The sequence below is a fragment of the Pantherophis guttatus genome, chromosome 2, assembly GCF_059756535.1.
Source record: "Pantherophis guttatus breed Tessera chromosome 2, ASM5975653v1, whole genome shotgun sequence".
NCBI classification, from domain to species: domain Eukaryota; kingdom Metazoa; phylum Chordata; class Lepidosauria; order Squamata; family Colubridae; genus Pantherophis; species Pantherophis guttatus.
In genome coordinates, this window is record NC_142064.1 from 78,042,370 (window position 1) to 78,067,337 (window position 24,968).

Consider the following 24,968-nt stretch of genomic DNA (forward strand, 5'->3'; position numbering starts at 1 on the left):
AGCAGCGACTATCTTGTTAATATCCTGATGTATGCGTTTCTCGGCGGTAGGAAGACGCTCTTGAAGCTGCTTGAGCCAAATTAATGTCGCTCTATTGAAAAAAGATGTCGCTGTAGCAGCTTTTATCGCCCAAGCGGCCGCCTGATGGGCTTTACGAAATCCCATCTCAGTTCTTCTCTCGTCAGTCTTTAAACCGTCGATAGCATCCACTGATACCACTGAGGACGAAGAAAGGTTGGCCACTGGTGCATCCACCGTTGGTAATGCCAACATGTCATCCAACTCTGCTGCCGCGCAATATAGTCGTTTGTCCAGGTTACTAGGAGCCGTCAAGGAACCTGGCTGACCGAAGGCACCTTGAATGACATCCGCAAAAAGTGGTGGGCAAGGAATAGCGTCTTTCTCCTGCTTAGCCACCTGAAACAAGGCCTCATGTGTGGATGAAGATTTGGCCGCCGTGTCAGAAGGAGGAGCAGTCAACAGTCCAAATTGAGTGGTCACTTTAGCTTTGTGCAAAAGTGATTTGAAAACAGAAGGGCGAAATAGTCCCGTAAACGCCGGTTTCTCCGGCGGTAGACCTTCGTCCTCAGAGAATTCCATGTCCTCTGGGCACTCCTCCTCCTGGTCAGACGCCTCTGAAGAGACATCTACGACTTGGGACAAGCCCTTCGCTTTAGAATGAGTCAATGGTTTCGATGAACTGGAAGCTGTTTGAAGAACGCTCATGCCCTGTTGCAATCCGGCCGCTAAGATTTTGGCCAATGCGTCCGACAACATTGACTGTAAGTCCACCTGGCCAGATTGTTCCGCTGGTCTCAATCCAGCAGCGGCCGAGGTAAGGGCAGCCGACGGACCTGGTCTGGAACCATCCGGTTGGGCTGACTGATCCAGCAAGGACACGTTAGGCAAAGACATCGAAACCCCACGCCGAGTGTCCAAATTGGAAGAAGCAGTGGGGGGATGGTCAGTGGCCCCAGAAACCTCAGTGCAAACTGACGAAGCACTGGAATGGTCTCGATACACAGCTGACTTTGGTGAAGCTGAGGGACCGGAGGCCTGATCCCTAGCTTTCTTTGCTCTGGCGAACTGTTTTTCAAGCGCCTTGTGACGCTGCAACTCAGATTTGTGCCGACTTTCAAGCTGTGCGGCCTGAGATGTTTTGGATGATACAATATGTTTAGTTTTGGAGCGTTTCTTCCCCCCTGTTTTCTGGTTTGTTACAGGAGGCGGAGCCACATCCTGCTCCCCGTCAGATGACAGCTCCAAATCCGCCATTATCAAAAAAACCAGCTGAAGGAATTGTTCCTCACAGTGGTGGTCAGGCAGATAGAATAAACTGCTGCAAAAGGGACCCTCGGGCCAGTCAGCAGAAATTCCACTAAGTGGGAAATGTCCTCAAGCCCTAAGTCCATGCAATTCCAGGTCTTATCAGTTTGGACCTGTAAGGCCAGAACAGTCTGTCCCCCAAAATGCCGTTACTCACGCCCGTTTGCCGGCTTCAAAATGGCGGTCGTGAAGGCGCGCCCATCCAAAATGGCGGTCGTAATGAAAAGGGCCTGATCTTGGCCTTCCCGGTTTGAAGAGGGAGTGGGCGCTACTCCTGCTGTTGTCGGAGGCTCCGGCCACGTAGGATTGCCCCTGAAAGCGCCCGACGATAACGAGGTGGATGGCGCTGAGACGGCCCGTTGATCGGCGTCCAAAATGGTGGGCGGCAGTTCGATCTGCTGCCGAAAGCAATTAACGGCTTGGGGAAGCCTGGACTTCAGAGCCTGCCAAGAGCATAGACAGCGCTCCGGAGCCGCCCAAAAATGTCGGAGCTGAGGCGCTCGTGGTCGTCCCAGCTCGCCAGGAGACCAACGAAGCGCCGGCGGCTGAAGGTGATTACGGATCCGCCCAGCCGGGTCGGATCCGAATAGCTGCTTTAAATAAAATGAAAACAAGGAGGAACGGAACGCCCTGGAGCCCCAGGCACGTTATCGCTCCCCCCGCAGCCTCACTAATCCCACGCTGCAGCTCCACTCACACAGAGAAGGCAGAAAAATAACAAACTAAAATAAAAACTAATTAAAGAATCAGCCAAGAACTTTTAGGAATTCAATTACAGCTAAGTGAAAACACGAGTTCCCTCAGTCACTGAGTGAGAAAGACTGGCGGGAATGACACAGAGGGGGCGTGGTCAGCCAAGAAAATCTACACTCAGTTCCACAGAAACTGGAGGAGAGCTTCCCAATCAATGGATTGGAGGAGCAGCGTACTTGAAAATTCCTAGACTGCCTCCACTACTGATTTCAGTTCACCATTCAGTTGTATTTGCAACAAAAGAATGAATGACAAAACTTAACAGATCTGATATGCTTTAGAGCTGCCATTGAACTGCACTGGCTTAAGGGGGGGGGGGTTCTTTAGCACTGATAGTTACAAATAGCTTAATCCTGTTTTATTTATTGATTATGTATGAAAACAATGTCATGGAGTTTGGCTTAAAAAGATATAACCAGAGCATGTTTGTGCTGTGGTGTGATGAAAGGGGTGAAAAAAAACCATAACCCAAAATTGGTCATATTTTCAGTAATCGAAAGAAAAAGAAACAAGAAAAAAGTTTTGAAATTGTAAAATTATACAAGCCATACAATGTTTCTTACTTTTTGACCTTTATGATCAATATGCAGGGTGGATAAAAATCAATGATTTTTTTTAAAAAATATAAAAAAACGGATTTTTTTGATTTAAATCGGATTTTTTTGATTTAAATCGGATTTTTTTGATTTAAATCGGATTTTTTTGATTTTTATTGAATTTATTTTAATAAAAAACTTTTGGGGTAAAAATCTATCGTAAGATAGTTTTCTATTTAAGATACATAAATAATTTAGTTTATTCAGCATGAAATGGAGCTTAGTTATGTAGCACAAGACTGTATATTCTGCAACACTGGGACTATCGGTGAGTCAACAGCGGGTCAAAGGAGTAGCAGAGATGACAGTTGCTCTTTAAAAATTATGATTTAAATCGAGTTGGTTTAAATCAAGCCTTTTTACTAGTGATTTAAATCATGATTTAAATCATGATTTAAATCGACTCGATTTAAATTAAATCCACCCTGTCAATATGTAAATTGTTCATATTATTTGGGAATCAGAGAAGATGCCATTCGAGAGATCTATAATCAGGGTTAAGAGCAATGAGGTGCTATGTAATTTAGATCTAAAAACAGTTTAAGAAGACAGGATTTCTTTCTATACTGTTTCCTTTAATGTAATTCCCCTGATCATCAAGGCAATTCCATGGAATTGCTTGTTAGCTAAAGAAAAAAAAAATTCCCACTGCAATCTGTGAACAGATTCCCACAATACAGCTGGCTTGCCTGGCCTTCAGCACTTCTGCAGATGTGGCATCTGCAATTGAGGTATAAAAAGGAATGCTGCTCTGGACCTGAAGCTAACCTCTCCTCATTAAAAGAGAAAGGTCACCTTCCCCAGATACATATTTAATACACTGCATCATTCTTTCAATTGCCTTGCTATATATGAGTGCTGTAAGGGACGCAGTGGCTCAGTGGCTAAGACGCTGAGCTTGTCGATCAGAAGGTCGGCAGTTCAGTGGTTCGAATCCCTAGTGCCTCGTAATGGAGTGAACTCCCGTTACTTGTCCCAGCTTCTGCCAACCTAGCAGTTGGAAAGCACGTAAAAAATGCAAGTAGAAAACTAGGGACCACATTGGTGGGAAGGCTCCGTGCGCCTTCGGTGTTTAGTCATGCTGGCCACATGACCACGGAGATGTCTTTTGATAGCGCTGGCTCTTCGGCTTAGAAACGGAGATGAACACCGCCCCTAGAGCCAGAAACGACTAGCATGCATGTGCGGGGAAACCTTTACCTTTACCTTATATGAGTGCTATTCTACATGTTCACACATAGCACTATGTTATGGTTTGCGGAAGTCATAGTAGCCTGGTTCACACATTAGGCTAAGCCATAAACCCCTGCTGACAAATTCCAAGGGCTAGTAAAACTGGCCAAGGGCCAGTTTTAAACCAGAATCAAGCCATATTATAACTTACTGTAAATTTAACACCAAAGAGTTCTGCCTATTGCAACAAAGTATAGCTGAATGACTATACTAAGAAGATAAGAACATTTTTATAAAACTTCAAATACTTCCTAAACCCAACCATTCCCTTTGTACTGTGGGAATCAATTTTTATTAACTGGAACACAAAAAATGCTCTTTTTCAATCTCATATAAAATCATACAGAATCACAAACATTGCCTAACAGCATTTAAATTATAATTTGGAGAGATCTTGTTTAATAAGTACTCCTTAAACTGTAGACTTAGAATAACTTTATTGTCACTTTGAGAGTACACTGATCGGCATAGACTACATAAACATGACAAGATAAATAAATAACTAAATAACTAAATAAATACAAAATTATGCATACACCCACGTCTTATATGACATGGAGAAACAACACAGTCTAGTACATGGCATGAGAAATCTTGTGAGTTTACCAGACGGATGGCATAGAGAACAAAGCTGTTATAGAATCTGGAAGTCCTGCTAGAAATACTTCAAAACCTCCTCCCAGGGTGGAGCAACAGAAGCAGACCGTGTGGGGTCTCTAACAGTGCTTTGAGCTCTAAGCACATAGCGCTTATAAGCAATATCCTGAATGACAGGAAGAGAGCTTCTTATAATCTTCTCGGCTGTCCTTACCATTCTCTGAATGGACTTTCTATGTGAGGCACTGCTGCCACCAAACCAAACAGTGATGCAGTTTGTTAAAACGCTCTCAATCATGCCTCTGTAAAAATAGAATAGAGGGAGAAAGATGTGGTCTCCTCATCTGATGCAGGAAATGCAGACACTGGTTTGCACGTGTCACATTTTTAAACTGTATAGTACTCCCATACAGTTTAAAAATGCTGCATTTTCCGAAATTCTTGGGTTCTATGTCATGCATATGTTGATCACATACAATTCTGTCTCTAAATGTACAGAAGCTGTTAAAGTTCTAATTTATTCTCTGATATTACAAATGGATTGGATCAGGGAAACATAATTGAAGAGTAATTCATTCCAGGTGTTCCTGATCATGACTAAGTAGACCAAGGCCCTGGAATTGAATCTGTGCTATATTAGTTAAACTCCCTAGAATTTTCTCCTTTGCGTCTGGAAAAGGAACTCTTGGATTCATTCCTGGATTAATGTATTCTTGGATTGGTCCTGCTGCCAGTCTGTTTGGAATACCATAACCCATTTAAACTGGGGGAGAGGGTTTAGGGGGGAGGGGGATTTCTTACCATCTGTTGATCACTTCAGGTTTGCACTATATTTGCCACAACCCTCTCAGAAGTGCTTAGAAATTTCAGCTGGTCTAGAATGCTGTAGATTCTTGACTAGGACCAATTACCAAGACATGAAATGTCCTTGATGGAACAAATACAAATATAATTCTGGGCCTTGTTTATAATCTAAAAAGCCCTATACTGAAGACTGTACTCAACCATATGAAGAAGCAGAAGCTTTAGGGTTCTTTCTGTGCCCCATCCCTGTTCAACGCAAGTTTGTCAGAAATCTGAAAACGGATCTTTTGGTGGTTGCTTCTAGGTTCTGTACATTTCTAAGGTCAGTGAATTTCTCTCTGTGGGAATTCTCCAAGCAGGTAAAGATGTTTTTAGTTCAGCTCGTAAACTGATTTGTTACAGAATTAGATTTTAGTACTTTGGGTGTTTTGTATAAATGTGAGTTTTTAAAATACGTTATTAAACGTCAAAGTGTTAACTAGGACTCTGAATTTTATTATTAGCCGTTATTTTGAGGAAAGTAGGGGAGAATACAAAATGAATGTGCTATGGAGTCCAAAATTTAGGGAGAGGCTGTCAAGGCTTTATAACAGGGATGTCCAGAAAACACTCATTTTCTCTCAGCTCAACATTCCCAAGCAAATAGATTAGATAAGCAAACTGTACTAATGAAATCAGGGAGCCATACATACAAAAAACCCCACCCCAGCTTAATGTCTAGCTGCACATAGGAAACCTACCATTTCTCTTCCTACTAAGATTCATATTCTGGACCCTATCTTCCCATTTTTGTTAGCTAATAGACTTTTGGCAGACTTTTTCTTATCCTTGAAGCTCTGTCCTTTTCTGGTAAAATGGCTTTCTCTGGTATAAGAATTGGGCTCTTGTTTGATCAGCTTCAGTGCTTACAGAGAGGTAGCTTGTAGTTGAAAATATTCTTCTGGTCCCCAAAACTAGAGAATAGGACAAGCTTATGTTTCGTGAATTGTATTGAGGCCCCTGAACTGGATGATGTGTTGTGTGGGTGTACATTCTCAGCTGCTATCCCCGAGGGCCTCATCTCACTGCTGATGTCCTTTGGATAATGCTTGAAGCTTGGGTGGCCGTGGACTTAGTTGTCCCTTCCAAGTCCACACCTAAGTTTAAAAGCATTGTTCTTTTCTTTTGGGTGGCCGTGTACTTTTCACTCCCTGAGAGGATGAATTCTAACTTGTTCCACTTTCCAACCAATCCCCTTTATATCAGGTAATGTTCTCAATTTTTTAAATTTTCTGTGACAGCCTACACACACTGTGCAAGGTCAAACCTCACCCTACTTCTAGTTTGACTATTTGAAAAAAGCAAACAAACATCCCAATCTGTCCTGATTTCTTCCCCTGATAATTTGAAGAAATGTTTTTGCCAGTATAGTTGAATTCTGAATTCTGTTTCTTTCATTTAATTATCTCCAGCTGACTATTCCCTCTAGGATTGGTACTATGACATATATGTAGGATGAAGAATCCGTAGTTATGAAAACCTTTGAAAGGCTAGTGCTGGCCCACCTAAATACCATCATAGATCTGCTGTTAAACCGCTTACAATTTGCCTAACAAGTGAATAGATCAGCAGATGATGTTGTTAATGTGACACCGCTACATCTTACAGCATCTTGAATCTACAAGGAGTATTCAATAGCATCATTCCAGATATTCTTCTAACTAAACTGACTCAGTTAGCTGTGCCTGACCACACTTGTTAGTGGATTATAAACTTTCTAACAGATAGGAAGCAGCAGGTAAAGCTAGGCAAAATCACATCAGATACCTGTACAATTATCCCGGGTGCGACCCAGGGCTGTGTGCTTGCTCCATTACTCTTTTCTCTCTATACGAATGACTACATCTCAAAGGATCCTTCTGTTAAACTACTGAAGTTAGCAGATGATACAACAGTGATTGGTCTCGTTCAAGATGACGAATCTGCATGCAGATGGGAAGTCGAAAGACAGGCCCTGTGGTGTGGCCAGAACAATCTTGAACCGAACACACTCAAAACTGTAGAGATGATAGTAGATTTTAGGAGAAATCTACTACTCTTCCCTACTCTACCACCTCTTACAATACTAGATGTATCAACAGTAGAGACCTTCAAATTTCTAGGTTCTATAATACCCCAGGACTTAAAATTGACACATAACATCAAAAACATCATCAAAAAAGCACAACAAAGAATGTTCTTCCTGCCTCAACTCAGAAATCTCAGACTGCCCAAAGGAATTGTTGAGTCTGTCATTTGTATTCAATTGTCTGGTTTGGCACAGCAACCACACAAGACAGACACAGACTTCAACAGACAGTTAGGACTGCAGAAAAAAATAATTGCAACCAGCCTGCCTTCCATTGAGGACCTGCATACTGCGTGAACCAGAAAGAGGACTGAGAAAATATCTACAGACCCCTCACATTCCAGACATAAATTGTTTCAACTTCTTCCCTCAAGATGATGCTATAGAGCATTGCATACCAAAACAATCAGAGACAGTTTTTTCTTTCATGCTATCACACTGCTAAACAACTAATTCCCACAACATTGCCTATACCCTAGGACAGGGGTGTCAAATTTTGGCCCGCGGGCCAGATGCGTCACATGCAGGCAATGCCCACCCCAGGTCTGCAAAGGGAAAAAAAACCATGAAATGTCACATGACAATGTGACGCCGTGAGTTTGACACTGGTGCCTTAGGATATCAAAGGGTTGTATTACCTATTATCCTTCTCATCTTTCCTATTAACTACTTCCATAGCTTCTTATGACTATAACTTTGTAGTTTGTATCTCATGATTTATATTATGTTTATTTAGTATCCTATTATGATGTATGTTGTTTGTTATCACTGAGTTTGTATCTTATGATTTATTATGATTGTATTTTATTATTATGATTTATCACTTGTTGCTTGTATGTACACTGAGAGCTTATGCACTGGAGACAAATTGTGAGTCCAATCACACTTGGCCAATAAACCTGTTCAATTCAATTTGATTCGATTCTATCCCTATCCCTATCCCTATCCCAGGGGTGAAATCCAGCAGGTTCTGGAGAACCGGTAGCAGAAATTTTGAGCAGTTTGGAGAACTGGCAAATAACACCTCTGACTGGCCCCGAAGTGGGGAGGGAATGGAGATTTTGCTGTATCCTTTTCCTGAAGTGGGGTGGGAATGGAGATTTTGCAGTATCCTTTCCCTGCCACACCCACCAAGCCACGCCCACAGACCTGGTAGTAAAAAAAATTGGATTTCACCACTGCCCTATCCCTATCCCTATCCCGCTCTGGCAATAACTTTTAACAACTTCTATCTTCCTAGCCCAGCTACTTGATTTATTGACCATTTCATGACAATTACCTCCGTCCCTAAATCTAAAATCTGAAATTTAAGATGGTAATCATCATTAAATGTTAGATTAGTTTGCCTAATTTTCATAATTATCAAATTTTTCAGACTAGATTGCAAATCCTTGTTAAAGATTGGGGCTGTAACTTGAGGCAGTGAGCTTTACTAAAATGAATCTCTGGTCCCAGCCATTTTGAAAGTAATTATACTATCAAGCATGGTAATAATCTTGTCTAAAGTTAACATTTTCTGAATTACGTCACACACAAGAATGTGCAATTAAATTTCTTGAAAGTCCATAAAAATTACAAAGTGCATGTGTGGAATCTCCTGTAAGATTTGTTTCTTTGTTTCAGGGCTGAGAGGGTGGTCCATAAAACATGGTCCAATTATTAATTACTTTCTGGCTTAAATTCTTTATTTTGTAGTACTGTCAATTCTTCTTTGTCAAAAGAGAGTTTGGTTTGAAATTAATTTAAAGCATTTATCTACAAGCTTCAGTGAAGCTAGTGCTGTCCAGCAGACAGAATGCTGTAGAAGAATATGTGAAAAATCTAGTATGGTATTATGCAATTTATTAACTAGATGACTGTCTAAATCAGTGGCTGTTGTACATCATTAAGGCATAGTTTACAGTCCACAGTAGATTCACACAATAAAATAAAATAAAATAAAACCAATTGTTACTTGCATTCTGTATGAATTTGATACTAGAGAAATTGCTACAGCAACATCCCTAAAGTAAAAAGCAAATGTTATGGCAGATAACTGGTTAACTTCTTTCAACATTTCTACAAATCACTTTCACATTTGATACAGTGCAGTGGTGAAATCCAAATTTTTTTACTACCGGTTCTGTGGGCGTGGTTTCGTAGGCGTGGTGTGGTGTGGCTTGGCGGGTGTGGCAGGGAAAGGATATTGCAAAATCTCCATTCCCACCCCACTCCAGGGGTAGGATACTGCAAAATCTCCATTCCCATCCCACTCTGGGGCCAGCCAGAGGTGGTATTTGCTGATTCTCCGAACTACTCAAAATTTCTGCTACTGGTTCTCCAGAACCTGTCAGAACCTGCTGGATTTCACCTGATACACTGTCATATTCACATAACAAATTTAAATGACTTTAATTAAACTTGAATAAATGCATGTGGGTTCAGCAGATAATCTGTCGAAACACATGTAAACCTCATTCAAGAATCACTGAGATTTTTCCTTTGGGTAAAACTAGCAAACTATTGTCCAATACTAGTTTGGTGGGTCAAAAACTGGGAGACAGTGAACTCCCACTTTAGCCATTAAGTCATCTAGGTACCTTAGGCCAATCATTCCCTATCAGCCCTAGGATGAACGCAATGGCAAATCAGTTCTGAAAGCTTGCCAAGAAAATTGCAGAGATTTGTTCAGACAATTACTATGAGTCAATACTAACTCAAAGGTACAAAAGGAATAAAGGATCAGGTGGACCCACCTATTTCAACGTCACACAGTTTGCAGGCAATGCAGTTAGTCCTCAACTTACAACCACAATTGAGCCCAAAATTTATGTTGGTCAGTGAGAAATTTGTTAAGTGAGTTTTGTCCCCTTTTTATGACTTTTCTTTCCCTATTTGTTAAGCGAATCCCTGGACTTGCTAAATTAGTAACACGATTGTTAAAGAATCTTATTTCCCCATTGACTTGGCTTATCATGTCGCAAAAGGGATGACACAACTGCAGGACACTGCAACCGTCATAAATATGAGTCAGCTGTCAAGCATCCAAATGTAAATCACATTACCATAGGGATGCTACAACAGTCATTAGTGTGAACAATGTCCGTAAATCATTATTTTCAGTGCCATTGTAACTTCGGACATTCAACAAATAGTTGTAAATTGAGGACTACCTGTATTTGCTCTGAACTACCAGAAATATAGTTTCAGCTACATCACTGAAACTCCGTTATTCTTAAAAGATGTAGAAGTGCAGCAGAGCAGACTAATCTGACCTTTGAATGGGACAATCAACTATATGGCCAGAGCTTTGGGAGACCTTATGTCAAATAAGATCCATGCAGAATTACGTCCTGAAGAATACATTTCAATACAACTCAGGTCGCTAAAGTTGTGGACGCAACATGCCAACTCATGGTTTTGCTTAGGCAACGATAGTTTGCTGCATTAACGGACGTTTGGTTGAGACGAGACTATCCGATGAGAAAGGCGGGATTCGCAAGCAAATGACCTCCAAAACGACAAATCCCCGAAACGCAACCGCGTCCTAAAGTATAAGCGGCGGAATAGTCGGGCGGGAAAGCTTCGCGCATGCCCTATAAAGATACTTAAAAAAAAAAAAACACCATCCCACCATCTTCTTTTTAACTTCCGCCTTTTGCCGCTCACTCGTTTAAACCGACAACCTGACATTACGTCCTTTTTTCTGTGGTTCATAGCGCCACCCGCATGTTCTTACTTGAATTTTTTTTTTTAAAAAAAGAGGACGTTGGGGTGGGTATTAGAAGAAGGAGGAGGAGGAGGCGGTGCCTCGGGGAAAGCTTTTGTTTCATTGGTTCTCGGGAGCGTTTGTAATCTTCTTATGGCGCCTAAGTCGGGCGGTCTGCAAAGATTTGTTTTTGTTTTTTTCCCCCCTGTTGTTAGTTACCTCCGTCGCTTTCCCTCACGGTTCCCACAGAAAGTCGGTAAACACGCACGTGAAAAGTGATATTTAGGGTATCCAAGCGCGGTCCAAGTTAAGCATGGCTTCTTCCAAACGCAAGGATCCGGCTTCTGCGGCAGCATCCCGGATCTTTGTGCTGGAGGAAGAAGTCAGGAGCCTGACTGAGGAGCTGAACCAGTGCCAGGTTGGTACCGACGAGGGGGAAGGATGGAGACCCTCGCCGAGAGGAGGACCAGAGACTTGGCTGCTCACGGCTCTCGGGGACAATGAGGAAGAAAGGGGAGACGTCCATAAGCTTGACTGCCAGTTATGAAATTCCAGATAATTACTAAAGCGCTTCCCCGTTAGGTTTCTGGGTGTCAGTCAATGCCTCAACTTGTGGCTTCATCTTCCTAGGCTCCTTAGTATATCAATATTACATAATATATTAATCTTACTAGTTATATTAATATATAGTATATATTCCTATTTTGGATGGGGGGAACTGCTTGCTTTGACAGTTTTAGCGTTGAGGGCTGTTAAAGTTCTCATCCCCCCCCAGGCAACACAATGGTGAACTCCTCAAAAGAGTCAATTTCTTTTAGGTTGCTCAAGCAAGCAAGTCAAGCTCCAAGAGAGCCATCCCTGACGTAGAGCCATCCAGCCTCTGAAGAGAGAAAACCCTGTTGCTTCATGTGGGTAATCCTTCTGGATTTTAACTTTGCCCATGATGCCGCTCAAGAGTCACTTTTTGTGAAATGGGCGGCTGTACCGAATTTTAAAAAATGAAATTAAAAAAAAAAAAGAACAAGCAGTTTACAGAAGGTTAATGATGGTGTTCTAGCTGCTCTCTTTAAAGATAGGATTGGATTAAAAATAAATAAATAAGGAAATAGGTAAATAGAAGTTCCATGGCCTTGACCAGCCTAAGAATCCAATTTAGAGCCTTCTAATAGCAATTACACAATTTTGCTTCGTATTTTGAAATATTGACTTCAGTGGGGAAGTCGATACATAAACAACAAATAATTTCAGACTTAAGTTGAATGACTTAGCTTGTCATTTAAACTACTGGTTCTGGTCCTGCCCTCTGGTTTTAAACAATAGAGCCATTCCTGTCCCTTAGATATTTAAAGATTATTATGATAGCTCACCAGTCAACTTTTTTGAAAGCTAAATATATAGGGTCTTTTTGCTTGTCTTCCATATGGCCTGGTTTCTAGATCGCTGACCATCTTGATAGCCCTTCTCTGAATTCATTCCACCTTGTATGTACGCTTTTGAACTGTGGTGCTCAGCGTTAGGCATAATCCTCCAAATAGGGGGAAATTATGCTCCCGTTTAAAGCGTCTGCCAGCAAAACTGGTTGCTAAGCTCTGCCAGATGGAAAGACAAATTCCAAAAGTATGTACACATTCTCACAATAAGCAGTGAAATGATACAATTCTAATTGGTACTTTCTAGCTTAGATACAATAGATTTCACTTGAAGAAAAATTTTTAAAGGTGTATTTAGGTTGGCACCATTGAGGTTTGGCAAACACAAATAAGGAGTTCAATTCATATTTATTTATTCCATCAGTGCTCCTCCTTTCCTTTCAAATATGATATACAATTGACAATAACTAATATACAGTGAGTTTGAATAATAAATTAAAATTAATGTTGAAATTCATTAACAGGATAAAAGCTTGACAAAAAAAGCTCTTCTAAAGGCAGAGAGAAATAGTGGCTAATGCAACTCCTCAGGGAGTGGATTCCACAGCTTGGAAGTGGCTACCTCTAAGATTCTAAATAATTGATAGAAGGGCATCACCTGCGCATGATAATGGTGAGATTGTATCATACCTGTGTGAACAGGATAATTTTAAATTAGCAAATATACTTCAGAATAACTGTTAGGAACATTTATATCTTATTTTTATATTGCCCCTTTTTCCAAGAAATTCAAAGAAGTGCATTTGGTATCTTGCTTTCTTGCTCATTTTAGAATACTATGAAACAGATTTTAGAATAACGAGTTGATTGGCCCAAAGTTCATCCAAGGGACTGTCATGCTGAAATTTCAAAACAACTAGGAATAGGTTACATTGCTGGTATCTAGTAGCATGGCCATAACTTGCATTCGTGTAATCCTCAGTTTATGTATCAGGTTAAATTGTTATCCCAACTCACTATATATAGGGTGGTTATTGTGGGGAAAATAAGAGGAAAGTGTATTAGATATGTTCACCACCTGGAGTGATTTATAAATATAATCAAAACAGGATATTAATTAATTGAATATATAATATGCTTAGCTTTTTGGCTTAATGTGTTATGTAAACTGGTAAATTGTGGCTTATTCAACAAATTAAGCTTAACAATATTCCAAAGTGTTTCTAGTAGTTAGTTACAATCTAATAAAAAATGAAACTTCTTTTAATAATTTATTATGAAATTTACATGCCACTCATCTTGCCAAGAGGCAACTCTAGATGGCTTATAACAAGAAAAGAATAAAACATTAAAATATCACAATAATATTAGCATTAAAATTAACCTTAAAATTTACAAAGATGGTGAGGAAGGAAGCAAGATACACATGGAATAGAGGTAGAATCTTCTTTTAGTCCATTAACCATTTTCAGTATGACATGTCATGTCCCATCGGGATGTGGATCTCAGGAGGCAAGATGTTCCAGAAGGGATATTTTCTGTATTGTGCAGTAAAATATTCCATTCCATTATCACTTAGGGGTATACTCACTTTTGTTGCCAGCAGTTTAGACTTTAATGGCTATGTATTGCGTTATTTTGAGGGAACAGCACATTTACACTGTTATACAAACTGTATATTCACTACTTTACATTGTAGTCAAGTGTCATTTCTTCAGTGTTGTCATATGAAAAGATATACTTAAATATTTACAAAATGTGAGGGCGTGTACTCACTTCTGTGACATACTGTAAATATAACTAAAATATAGTTTAACGCCTGGGCTAATAATGGCAAAGAGACCAAAAAATTTTGAACTTGGAGATTCTAAGCCCAAAAGTCAATAATAAATCGTATCTGATTTTTTTTTTAAAAAAAATTAAAGTTATCGGAACTCTGTTTCACTGATTCTGTAAATGTAATTTTTACCTGTTCTAATCTGTTACCAATTAAATTGATTTGAAATTTTAGTACTATGAGATAGTTTTATTTACCTAACAAAATTGATATTGATTATGTACCAAAATTATTTTTATTTTAAATAAGTATTTCTGATGCAACACTTTTATCTTACCAGCACCAGGCAATGTTAATGATACTTATTTTTAGTACGTTTCCTAATCATCTCTAGATTTAACACCTAGCTTTCCCTTTTCAGTAACATTTTAGTATCCACAATCAATTTAATCAATATTTTAATATTTAATACAACTTTGCATCTATTCATGTTCAATATTAGTCAGATAGTTTTGAGAACCTTTTGAAAAGATGCATTTATTATTATGAATATTTCCTGTCATCTGCAAACCTATTTGTCTCCTGACTCCAGATCATTTATGAATATGTTAAATCACACCAGTACCAATATAGATCCTTAGGGGATCCCCTGTTTTCCATGAATTTATCTGGGACAGATGTTAGACTGACTGCTCTGTAATTATGTGGATCCCTCTGGATCTCTTTTGTTAAAAAAAAAAATTAAAAAAACAATGCTGCATTGGCTACCTTCCAGTCCTTTGCTAGGAAGATTTATTTTAGTGATAAGTTGCATATTTTTATTAAGAGAGCAGCAATTTCATATACTGTATGAGCATTTTAGGAAAACAGTTGAACCCTATCCAGCTCTCATGATTAAATTTATAATTTAATTATAAAACCATATCCTTTATCTCTTCATTGTAGTATCAGAGGTTTTTCAATAAGATACTATTTTGAGGCTGATAATATTTTCCAGTATTACCTTCAGAAAATACTGATGCAAACAATTCAGTGCCAAATTGTGAATACATCCACAGCCACCACTAGCTCACGAATGTTTTTAATAGGCTGCCTCCCTCATGTAAGTTACATTAGTTGTTCATGACAAACTGACAACAGAAAATTCTTTCCTATTTGAAAAAAGGAATATGTATGGAATTGGTCCTTTTTCCTCACAAGCATATTAGTGAATGACTATATAGGAAACCATGATTTAGTTTTCTCTTAACACCTGTTATGTTTTAAAGTGTACTGTTTCTCTCATTGATGTGGTGAAAGAAAAACAAGGAAAAACAATATAGATTCTTGGCCAGAAAAGTAGTGAGCATTATGACTAGGAATTATCAGTATCACTAGATATATGAGCACTAGTATGGGGAAAAAACTGGAATAAACAAATGCTGGATGAGACAGTGTTGGATTACATAGTAACATTTTAAAAGATCACATTCTTTTGAATTGCTTAATTAAATTTTCAGTCCTAAAAATATATATTTGATAGTCTAATTGCTCTGTAAGTAAATATAGTTGGAACAGTCCTAAAGCTATCCTGTTTGTATTTATGGACATACATCATTGTTTTCCTACCTGTGGTACACAGGAATCCATTTAAATCCCAAAAAACATAATCCCAAAAGACAGACTAGAAATAAAAATTAAAATAAACCAAAAAATGGTAAGAGAACACCTGTCTGATCTTGACAAATATAAATCACTGGGACCTGACGGATGTTATCTCAGAACCACTATACCTTATCTTTCAAAAATCAGAGCCAGAAAGGTTGGGAACCGCTGATTTACATAATCAATCAATTAATCAGAATAGAGCTAGAATGGATCTTGGAAGTCTTCTAATCCAACCACTGCTCAAGCAGGAGACTCTATACCAGTGATGCCTAACCTTTTTGCCATTGCGTGCCAAAAGCAGGGGGAGCACGGGGGGGGTCACGCATGCACGTGCCCACACCCATAATTCTATGCGCCCTGCCCCCCCCGTGCATGTGCACGTGACCCTCCTGCGCTCCCCCCACTTTTGGCACATGATGGCCCGGTGGGCTCGGTAGGTCCGTTTTTTGCTCTCCCCAGGCTCCAGAGCCTCTCTAGAAGTCGGAAGGGTGAAAATGGCCTTCCCCCCGCTCCCGAGGCCCTCCGGAGGCCGAAAATGACTCACTAACTTCCGGAAGTCCCACCGATATGGCTCGCATGCCCACTGATATGGCTCTGTGTGCCACCTGTGGCACGCGTGCCATAGGTTCGCCATCACGGCCCTATACCATTTCAGTCAAGTGGCTGTCCAGTCTCTTCTTAAAATCCTCCAATGATGGAACACCCTCAGCTTCTGAAGGCAAGCTGTTCCACTGGTTCATTGTTCTCACTTTGAGGAAATTTCTTCTTAGTTCAAGATTGTTGTCAGTGTGTAAGAAATTATGAGCTGGGATAGCCATAACAACAAGTCAGCCAATGGGAACTGTTTGGTGACTGAGAGCAATGTCAGACAGCTTGGAGCCTGGGTGTGGCTTAGCTTCACTGATCTGTATATATATATAAGAATGATTCTGTGAGACTGTGCTTCTGTGAATTCTGGTTCTGACTTCTGCTGCATGGGTATTGTATACATACATCATGATTTATATTACTGTATATAAAGAAGTTTCATTTATACATGAATCCTGCTGAATTATTTACTTGTGCGCTGGTTGGATTGCTGCAAACTCTAACAGTTGTTTCTCTCCTTAATTAGCTTTCATCCATTGGTTCTTGTCTTGCTTTCTGGTGTTTTGGAAAATAGGTTGACCCCTCTCTTTGTGGCAGCTCTCAAATATTGGAACACTGCTATCATGTCACCCCTAGTTCTTCTTTTCACTAGACTAGACATACATAATCCCTGCAACCGTTCTTCATATGTTTTTGTCTCCAGCCCCCAATCATCTTTGTTGGTTTTTTCTGCACTCAACATCTTTTTTTTTATTGTGGTAACCAAAATTGGACGCAATACTCCAAGCATGATCTTACCAAGGCATTATAAAGTGGTACTAAGGCTTCACATGATCTTTATTCTATCTCTCTGATAATGCAGCCTAGGATTCATTGGCTTTTTCGACGGCTGCAGCACACTACTAGCTCATATTTAAATGATTGTCCACTAGGACTCCAAGATCCCTTTCACAGTTACTGGCATTAAGCCAAATTTTACCTAATCTGTATCTGTAAATATTGTTTTTTCTTGCCTAAGTAAAACTTACTTTTATCTATGTTGAATGCCATTTTGTTAGATAGGGCACTGTGTTCAAGACTCAAGATCCTTCTGGATCTTGAGCTTCTATCTTCTGAGGTATTTCTACCAGCTTGGTGTCACTTGCAAATTTCATGAGTTCCCCTTCTATTCCCTCATCTAAATCTTTTATGAAGATATTGAAGAGTACTGAGCCTAAGACAGAACCTTGTGGTACCCCACTACTTACTTCCCTTCATTTTCCTACACTGAAAATGTACCATTAATGACTACATGTTGAGTGCAGTTTGTCCGCCAGTTACTAATCCATCTGGTGGTGATGCTACCAAGATGTAGGGTGTGAATGCCTTACTAAAATCCAAGTATACAAGATAATCCAAAAGACCTAAGATTTATACTGCTTTCCATATTTAAGTTGGAAAAGTGGCACATAATAATATCTAAAGAGGCACTCCGATTTACAAAATTAATTTCTCTTTACAGAACATTCAGGGGATAGACATAATTTAACATTTCTGCATTCATATTATCAGTGAATTGGTAGATTTGTTTTTTTGAGCTAGGCTTCCTGTTTAGCAAGGGTAGACAATTCACGGCATCAAACCTCTACCAAACACCAAATACTGTTTTGTATAAGACTTTGTTTAGTTCTAATACATTCAAAACAATCTTCCAACTATCAGAAGATGCCCCATAATTGGATGTTTGATACATTGATGGCATCACCATGCTTCTATCTTAACAAGGTGACTGATCAAAACAAGCAATTATAAACAGTGAGCCTCCAGCAGCCAAACTTTTGTACATCCATATTGCACAGTACTTTTTAATTCCTTCCACAGCTTCTAAACTGAAAGTAGGGGCCCAATGATGACAAGTTAGTGAGCTTGTCGAAACGTTGCCAAAAAGAAAACTTTTAAAGTGTAGGTTAGGATTTTAGCCAGAGTTTCAAAAGACCTTACAAAGTGTTTTGTTGGGATTTTGGAGGATTTTAAGCTGGGATTTTAGCCAGGATTTTAAGTATTTCAACCAACAGATTTTTAATGCCGTGGGAAAACACTCGAGATTTTAACTTTTTACACACACACACACACACACACACACACACACACACAGAGAGAGAGAGAGAGAGAGAGAGAGAGAGAGAGGGACGGATGCTTGATTAAGGCTATGGTTGGACATGGTACTTACCAGAGTCCTGTTACAGGGATGAGTATTTTTTGGGGGGAGGGGGATTAATGCTGCAAAATAGTTGGTTCCATGCTACAGACATTTTGGTGGAACTGACAATTTCTGAGATTTTCTGTAGGCTTGGGTAATGGGTTGGGGGTTTTTTTGTTTTTTAAATCTGTGTTATATCCATTCCAGAGTTTATATTCTTGTGTTTCCCACTTCAAACTGGATAAAACCACACTGTTGATTTTAGCAATTGTTCACCAGATTGAAGGAATTTTCAAGCCACAAAACATTGTGTGGAGGCTGCATGAGACTGGAGATATGTTTTATTTAAACGTTAATGTGTGGCTCTTCCCTGTTTTCCATAATATCTTGTCTTTGGCACTGCAGTGAGGAAACTGAAATTCAGTTTTTAACCATCTATGATTTATTGCTATACCTGAACTTTGGAAATGGTTCAGGTCATTGATTTTTTTAATGGATTAATAAAATAAGCTAAATTTTATGAATATGACTTTTCCAAGTACTGTATGAATAAATTTAATCACAGATTCAAGTTAGGATATGCTACTAAATACACAGTTTCAAAATAAAATATCATAGTTACAAAGAAGAATACATAAATGAAGTGCTGTTATACTGTATAACATTTTAAGTAAAGCAGTTCAATTTAGTATCACGTAATTGATATATAATCTTCATCATACATTGTTTAATTATAGTTTATAAATACTAGTTCAGATGTATTTTTCCAGTTTAACGTTTTTATTGGGTTATAAAATAAGATACAAAATATGATAGGAAAACAGTGGGGAGGAAGAGGGGGAAGAGAAGTGAGGGAGGATACATCTCGGAATAATCATTTACATTTATTGCATATCATTGTAATTACTTTACATATCTCTAAAATAATCCTTTCAGCATTCCTTCACTTCAGTTTCATCTGAAATAACTCAAATAGTATATTCTTAAATGCATTCTTTCAGTCAGAGGCTCTTGTGTTTAGCCTTTTTCATCGAATTTGAAAACACTTTTATTTCTATCATTACATTAGTTGCAGCCTTTTTTTCTTTTCTATACTGAATGTACAATATATTTCCTCAGTTTTTGCAGCAATCATCATTTTAGATGCATTTCCCCCCATCTACAGCCTCTTTCACTTCATCATTCTACCAAGCATCCTTTTTCATATTTCCCATCTAACTCCCCAGATTTCTGTGGCACTTTGTAACACAATTCTTTTCACTGTGATTCAAGCAACTTTATATCGGCTTTCCTTTCAGCCACTTTCCATTAATTCTTTTGGGAAATTAATGTATTTTAATACCTTTTTCATATAGGACTCATATTTTTTTCTTTTTTGCTGCCAATGTACTTTCATTCTTTATTGTATTTTCACTCTTATGTTTCTTTTAGGTTCATTTTTCCCCAAGATCTATTCTTAACACTACTAAACAATGGTCTATCTCTCGTTCAAAACGTCTTTATTACTCTTACTCATATATCCTTCACTAATTTTCTCAATCTTTCATCATAAACAGTCCAGTCAGCCATGCTTTTAGACTTTTATTCCTGTACTGTCTGTACACATGAATAAATGTATGCTTAAACCATATGTTTGAAACAAGCAGGCCTTTTTCTAAGTAGATTTGCACTAGGCAATCATTCTCATTCATTTCTGGATATTTGAATGAGAACATGCTGCATTTCCCTCCAATACTTTGCTCATCTATTTACTGTTAGTCTTCACTGGACCAATAGTCAACCAATGGATTTCTAATTTCATATGAATTTATAGCAAAGTGACACCAGAAAAAAAAATCAGGTCCAACCATGTGATGCCTTGACCATTAACTGCAACAAATTGCAACCTTAATTATGGGTCAATTATGGTTGTAAATTGAGGACTACCTTTATGGTTTTGGTGAGTCAAGGCTTTCACATAGTCGTCGTCCTCCTCCTCCTCCTCCTCCTCCTCCTCCTCCTCCTCCTCCTCCTCCTCCTTCGTCTTCTTCTTTGTCTTCTTCTGTTTGCCAAGGTACCAGCCGTGTTATAGGAAACACATAAATGCTTCCCAAGGTGCGCCATAGGCTGGAGCTTCGCACCAGAGAGAAAGATGAGTGGCTCTTCCTGCAGTGTCACCCAAATCCTCCTCCCTTCTTGGAACTGCCCTGCAAGCGGGTACCGCAATCAGGAAAGAGTACAAGAGTACAACTTGTTTCCCCATCAAAATAGTACCTATTTTATCTACTTGCATAGAATGTGCTGCAAGCATGCATTTTGCTGCCTATTGGGAGACTAATATAGATCTATTTCGGACTGATTGGTCCTCATCAGTTAGCCACACCCTTACCATATGTTCCCTCCCCATAGAGGCTAAGTATTTGCTTTCTTCTCTTATCGTAGGTTTTTTTAATGTATTTTTCTTCAACCGGGTATTTTCCTACGTAAACCAAGTTTCTCCTGATAGGAGGGAAACGGCAATCAGACTGGGGAGATGCTCTGTCTAATGCATAGGACCGAGTCTGCCAAACAAATTGGCTCCACCCTCCTGGCCTTCTCTAGTTGTTCAACTCGGTCTATGTTGGACGGACGTGTCTTCCAGCATTCCGATTTCTCTCACAACTTCTTTCAACTCTACTTTCCATCGGAGAGCTGGGATCGGCTTGCATCTGCTTGCTGGCAGACTGCCTTAACAGGCTTCAGATTCCTGTTAATTTATAGCTCCCAGGAAGATTTACGGAGCTTATCTGTGATTCAAAGGCCTTTGCCTAGCAGCCTGCCTCAGCTCGAGGGGATCCTTGCCGGGCACACCAGTCGCGCTAATAGCCGGACAGCTAGCGACCTTTCCTCCTCTGGACGCCTCAGGGCCGTTTTACTTGTCTACAGCCGACTGTAAGTTTACCTCAGAATTTTTTTCCTGTTGGAGCGATTTCAAAATGGCGGCCGCCATGCGATCCAAGGCTTCTGATCGCCAGAAAGTTTCTGGATGGCGCAGGCAGATTAGCGACCCCCTAGAGGGTTCATCTGCCTTGCCTCCCCCACCTAAGAGAGCTCGAGGGAAGAACCCTGCCTCTGCTCCCCCCATCTCCTCTTCCTCTAAAGAAGATCAAAGGAGACATAAGGCAATAGAAAAAGCCTTCCTTAAGGCTCAGGCTCAGGCAGATCCTCAGGGTCCTAGCCCCAGACAGGTTCCTGCCTGCAATCTCAATGTGGATTCCTCCAGGTCAGCGCGGGAGTTATCCCCTGACCTTTCAGCTGCTCCTCCCATAGACCCAGCCCCAGACAGCCTCCTGGTATTCCAGACCCTTCCAAATCCTGATACCTCATTACAACAGCGGGCTCCAGCTCCACCACCTGCCTCTGACCCAGCTCCAGCTCAGGCGCTTCCACCTCCCCCCATGGCTGAGGCCTTGGAAGCCATCATAACCAGGGCAATAAGACAGAGTCTAGCTCAGTGTCTTCCGCCAGCCATTGTACATGCCTCCCCTGGTGCCCCTCAACAGGTGCAACCCAGGGAGTTGGAGGATGGTCTTTCTGAACAAGATCAGGCAGATTACCAACTCTCAGCCGATCAGACTTCTGGTTGTGAGGTAGACGAACCCCTTGATCAGGCCTGGACTGATGACGAAGGTTTGTGTCCAGACCAGCCTTCGTTCATCGGCCTTTTCATGCCCCAACTCTTTTGTTCACTTTTGTTCAAGGCTATCGCCACTACCCACTTGGGAGAACCTCCTATAGCAGCTGCTCGTTGACCGATCCAGCAACAGCCATGTTTGCAGAACCTACTGTAGATCCCGAAACCATTCCGGCCCCAAAGCTGTTTACTGACGTTCTCCAGCGCCAATGGTCCCTCCCGGGAGCAGGCCCCAGTCCCAACGGACTGGACAAACACCTTTACAATTTGGCCCCTTCTCTGTCGGACCTCCTCCAACCTCCTGCTGTGGATCCTCCCATCATGGCCCTCACCAACAATTCCCATCCTATGGGTCCTACCGAGGATTCGCTCCGCCCGGAGGACAAGTGAGTGGAGAAGATGCTCCTTAAGGGCCATCTAGCTACTGTCTGGTCCATCAGGGCGCCAACATCAGCTTCGTTTTTCAACAGGGCGGCCCTACTCTGGCTGAAACAACTCCAGGCTCGCCTCCCTCTATCTGACACTAGGTCTCACCAAGACCTAAATAAAATTTTGGTGGCTTTGGAATATTCGGCTGATGAACGCTCAACGCCACTTGATTCTCCGCACAATCTCTCGGTTCCAACGTGGCCTCTCGCTGGCTCCTGTGGCTCCGCCATTGGCAAGCGGATATGCGTAGTAAATGGCAACTTGCTTCCGCTCCGTATTCCTCTGGCAACCTCTTCGGTCCTTCGTTGGATCCTCTCCTCCTTGAGACGAGGGATAGACGTAAGGTCCTACCTCCAGCCTCCAGACGCATTGACTCAAGGTATTCAACTCCAACACGGTACCAGTCCTTTCGATCCTCTGATTTGCAGCCATTCCAGCCTCGTTTTCAACGGCCCTTCACATCCAGACCTCTCCAGGAATCTCAGGTTAGGCAAGGCACCAGGTTTCCCCCCAAGCGTTTCCCATGTGGGGGGCGGGGCAGTTCCTATAGAAGACCCAGATAATCTTCCCCCCTCCCCTCCCATAGGTGGTCGCTTGTCCCTTTTTTCCACTCAATGGGAATCCTCTACTGATGATTCCTGGGTCTTCCGCACCATCTCCTCTGGCCTTACCTTAGAATTCCTTTCCCTTCCTCCTCCTCGTTTCATCTCATGCTGGGCATCGCACGATAGAACTAAAAGGGGACTAGTTTTGGCGGCCATTGAACACCTCCTCCAGATCGAGGCCATTCAGCCCGTTCCCCTTTCCCAACGGGGTCAGGGTTTCTATTCCCGCCTTTTCATTGTCAAGAAGACTTCGGGTGGGTGGCGTGCCATATTAGATCTCAAATCCTTGAACCGGTATATAATCTATTGCCGGTTCAAGATGCAGTCCCTTTCTTCCATACTTGAATCTGTCTGCCCAGGGGATTTCCTTTCATCCATAGACCTAACGGAGGCTTATCTCCATGTGCCCATATTGCCCAACCATCGTAAATTCCTCTGTTTCTGTTTCCTGGGACAACATTACCAATATAAAGCCCTCCCCTTTGGCCTTTCCTCGGCCCCTAGGATGTTTACGAAGATTATGGCCGCTCTTATCGGTCATCCGTTCTCACTCTATCCAAATTCAATTTTATTTAGATGACATTCTAATTCTTTCATCTTCCCTTTCCGAGGCACATAGGGACCTCTCCATGGTACTATCATCATTACAGAACCACGGGTTCTCTATTAATTGGCCCAAGAGCCATCTTTCCCCTTCCACCCGTATTTTGCATTTGAGGGCCTTGTTGACACGGAATCATCCATGGTTTCCCTGTCACCCAACCATCAGGCTAGCCTGAGTTCCTTAGCACACAAATGCCTGTCCACTGATACAGCAACAGTCCTCGAACTCTCCCGATTATTGGGCAAGATGGTGTCTACCTTTGGCATCACGCCGTGGTCTCGATTACATAGCAGGGAACTTCAGTGGCTCCTGCTGCCCTTCCAAAGGGCCAGACACGACACCTCTCTTGTCCGTCTGCAACTGCCAAGCCAGGTGCTTCAATCCTTCCAGTGGTGGACCTCGACCGCCATAGCTCAGGGCTTTTCTTACAGGGAACCTCCTCGACTCCAACTCACCACCGACGCCAGCCTTACGGGGTGGGGTGCCCACCTACTCCATCACATGGCCCAGGGTCAATGGTCTGCACAAGAGCACCTCCTCAATATCAACTTGCTGGAGTTGAGGGCTGTCCGCCAGGCACTCTCCCACTTTCAGGATCAAATTGTGGGGAAGGACATTCTAGTCCTCACAGACAATACCACTGCCAAGGCCCATATCAACAAACTGGGGGGCACTCCCAGGCCCTCATGGTGGAGGCCCTTCTTCTGGGATGATGGGATGAAATACACCTGAATTCCATCAAGGTGGATCACATTTCGGGCTCTGCAAACATCCAAGCAGATGCCCTCAGCCGGAACCTGGTGGATCGGGGTAATGGGCCATATCGCCTGACCTATTTCGGGAGATAACAGACAGGTTTGGATATCCTTCGTTGGACCTCTTCACTTCCTCCCTCAACCATCAGGTTCCCAGATATTTCACCAGGTACCCAGAGCCGAGGACACGAACGCCCTCCGCAGCCGGTGGCCAGCTGGTCTGCTGTATGCCTTTCCTCCCCTTCCGGTGATCCCCAG

At 41.4% G+C, this 24,968-nt stretch overlaps 1 protein-coding gene and 1 long non-coding RNA gene across 6 annotated transcripts in view; both read left to right on the top strand.

Annotated features, from left to right (window-relative positions):
• The window catches only part of LOC148115158 (uncharacterized), a 76,031-nt gene extending 67,703 nt beyond the window's left edge, over nucleotides 1–8,328 (top strand). For both annotated transcript variants that reach the window (XR_015732279.1, XR_015732278.1), the window contains exon 5: nucleotides 6,761–8,328. This is a non-coding gene — a long non-coding RNA (uncharacterized LOC148115158). The remainder of the gene's footprint in view (nucleotides 1–6,760) is intronic.
• Nucleotides 8,329–11,048: 2,720 nt separating this feature from the next.
• Nucleotides 11,049–24,968, top strand: part of CNTLN (centlein) — a 200,038-nt gene continuing 186,118 nt past the window's right edge. For 3 of the 4 annotated variants that reach the window (XR_015732281.1, XM_034410493.3, XM_087886303.1), the window contains exon 1: nucleotides 11,127–11,522. Coding sequence is in view for 3 of the 4 variants with exons in the window: in XM_034410493.3 (XP_034266384.2) it covers nucleotides 11,418–11,522 (105 nt within the window). In the remaining variant the exon portion in view is untranslated. Of the gene's footprint in view, nucleotides 11,523–24,968 lie in introns of all 4 variants that reach the window. The other variant, XM_087886302.1, reaches the window with a different exon arrangement.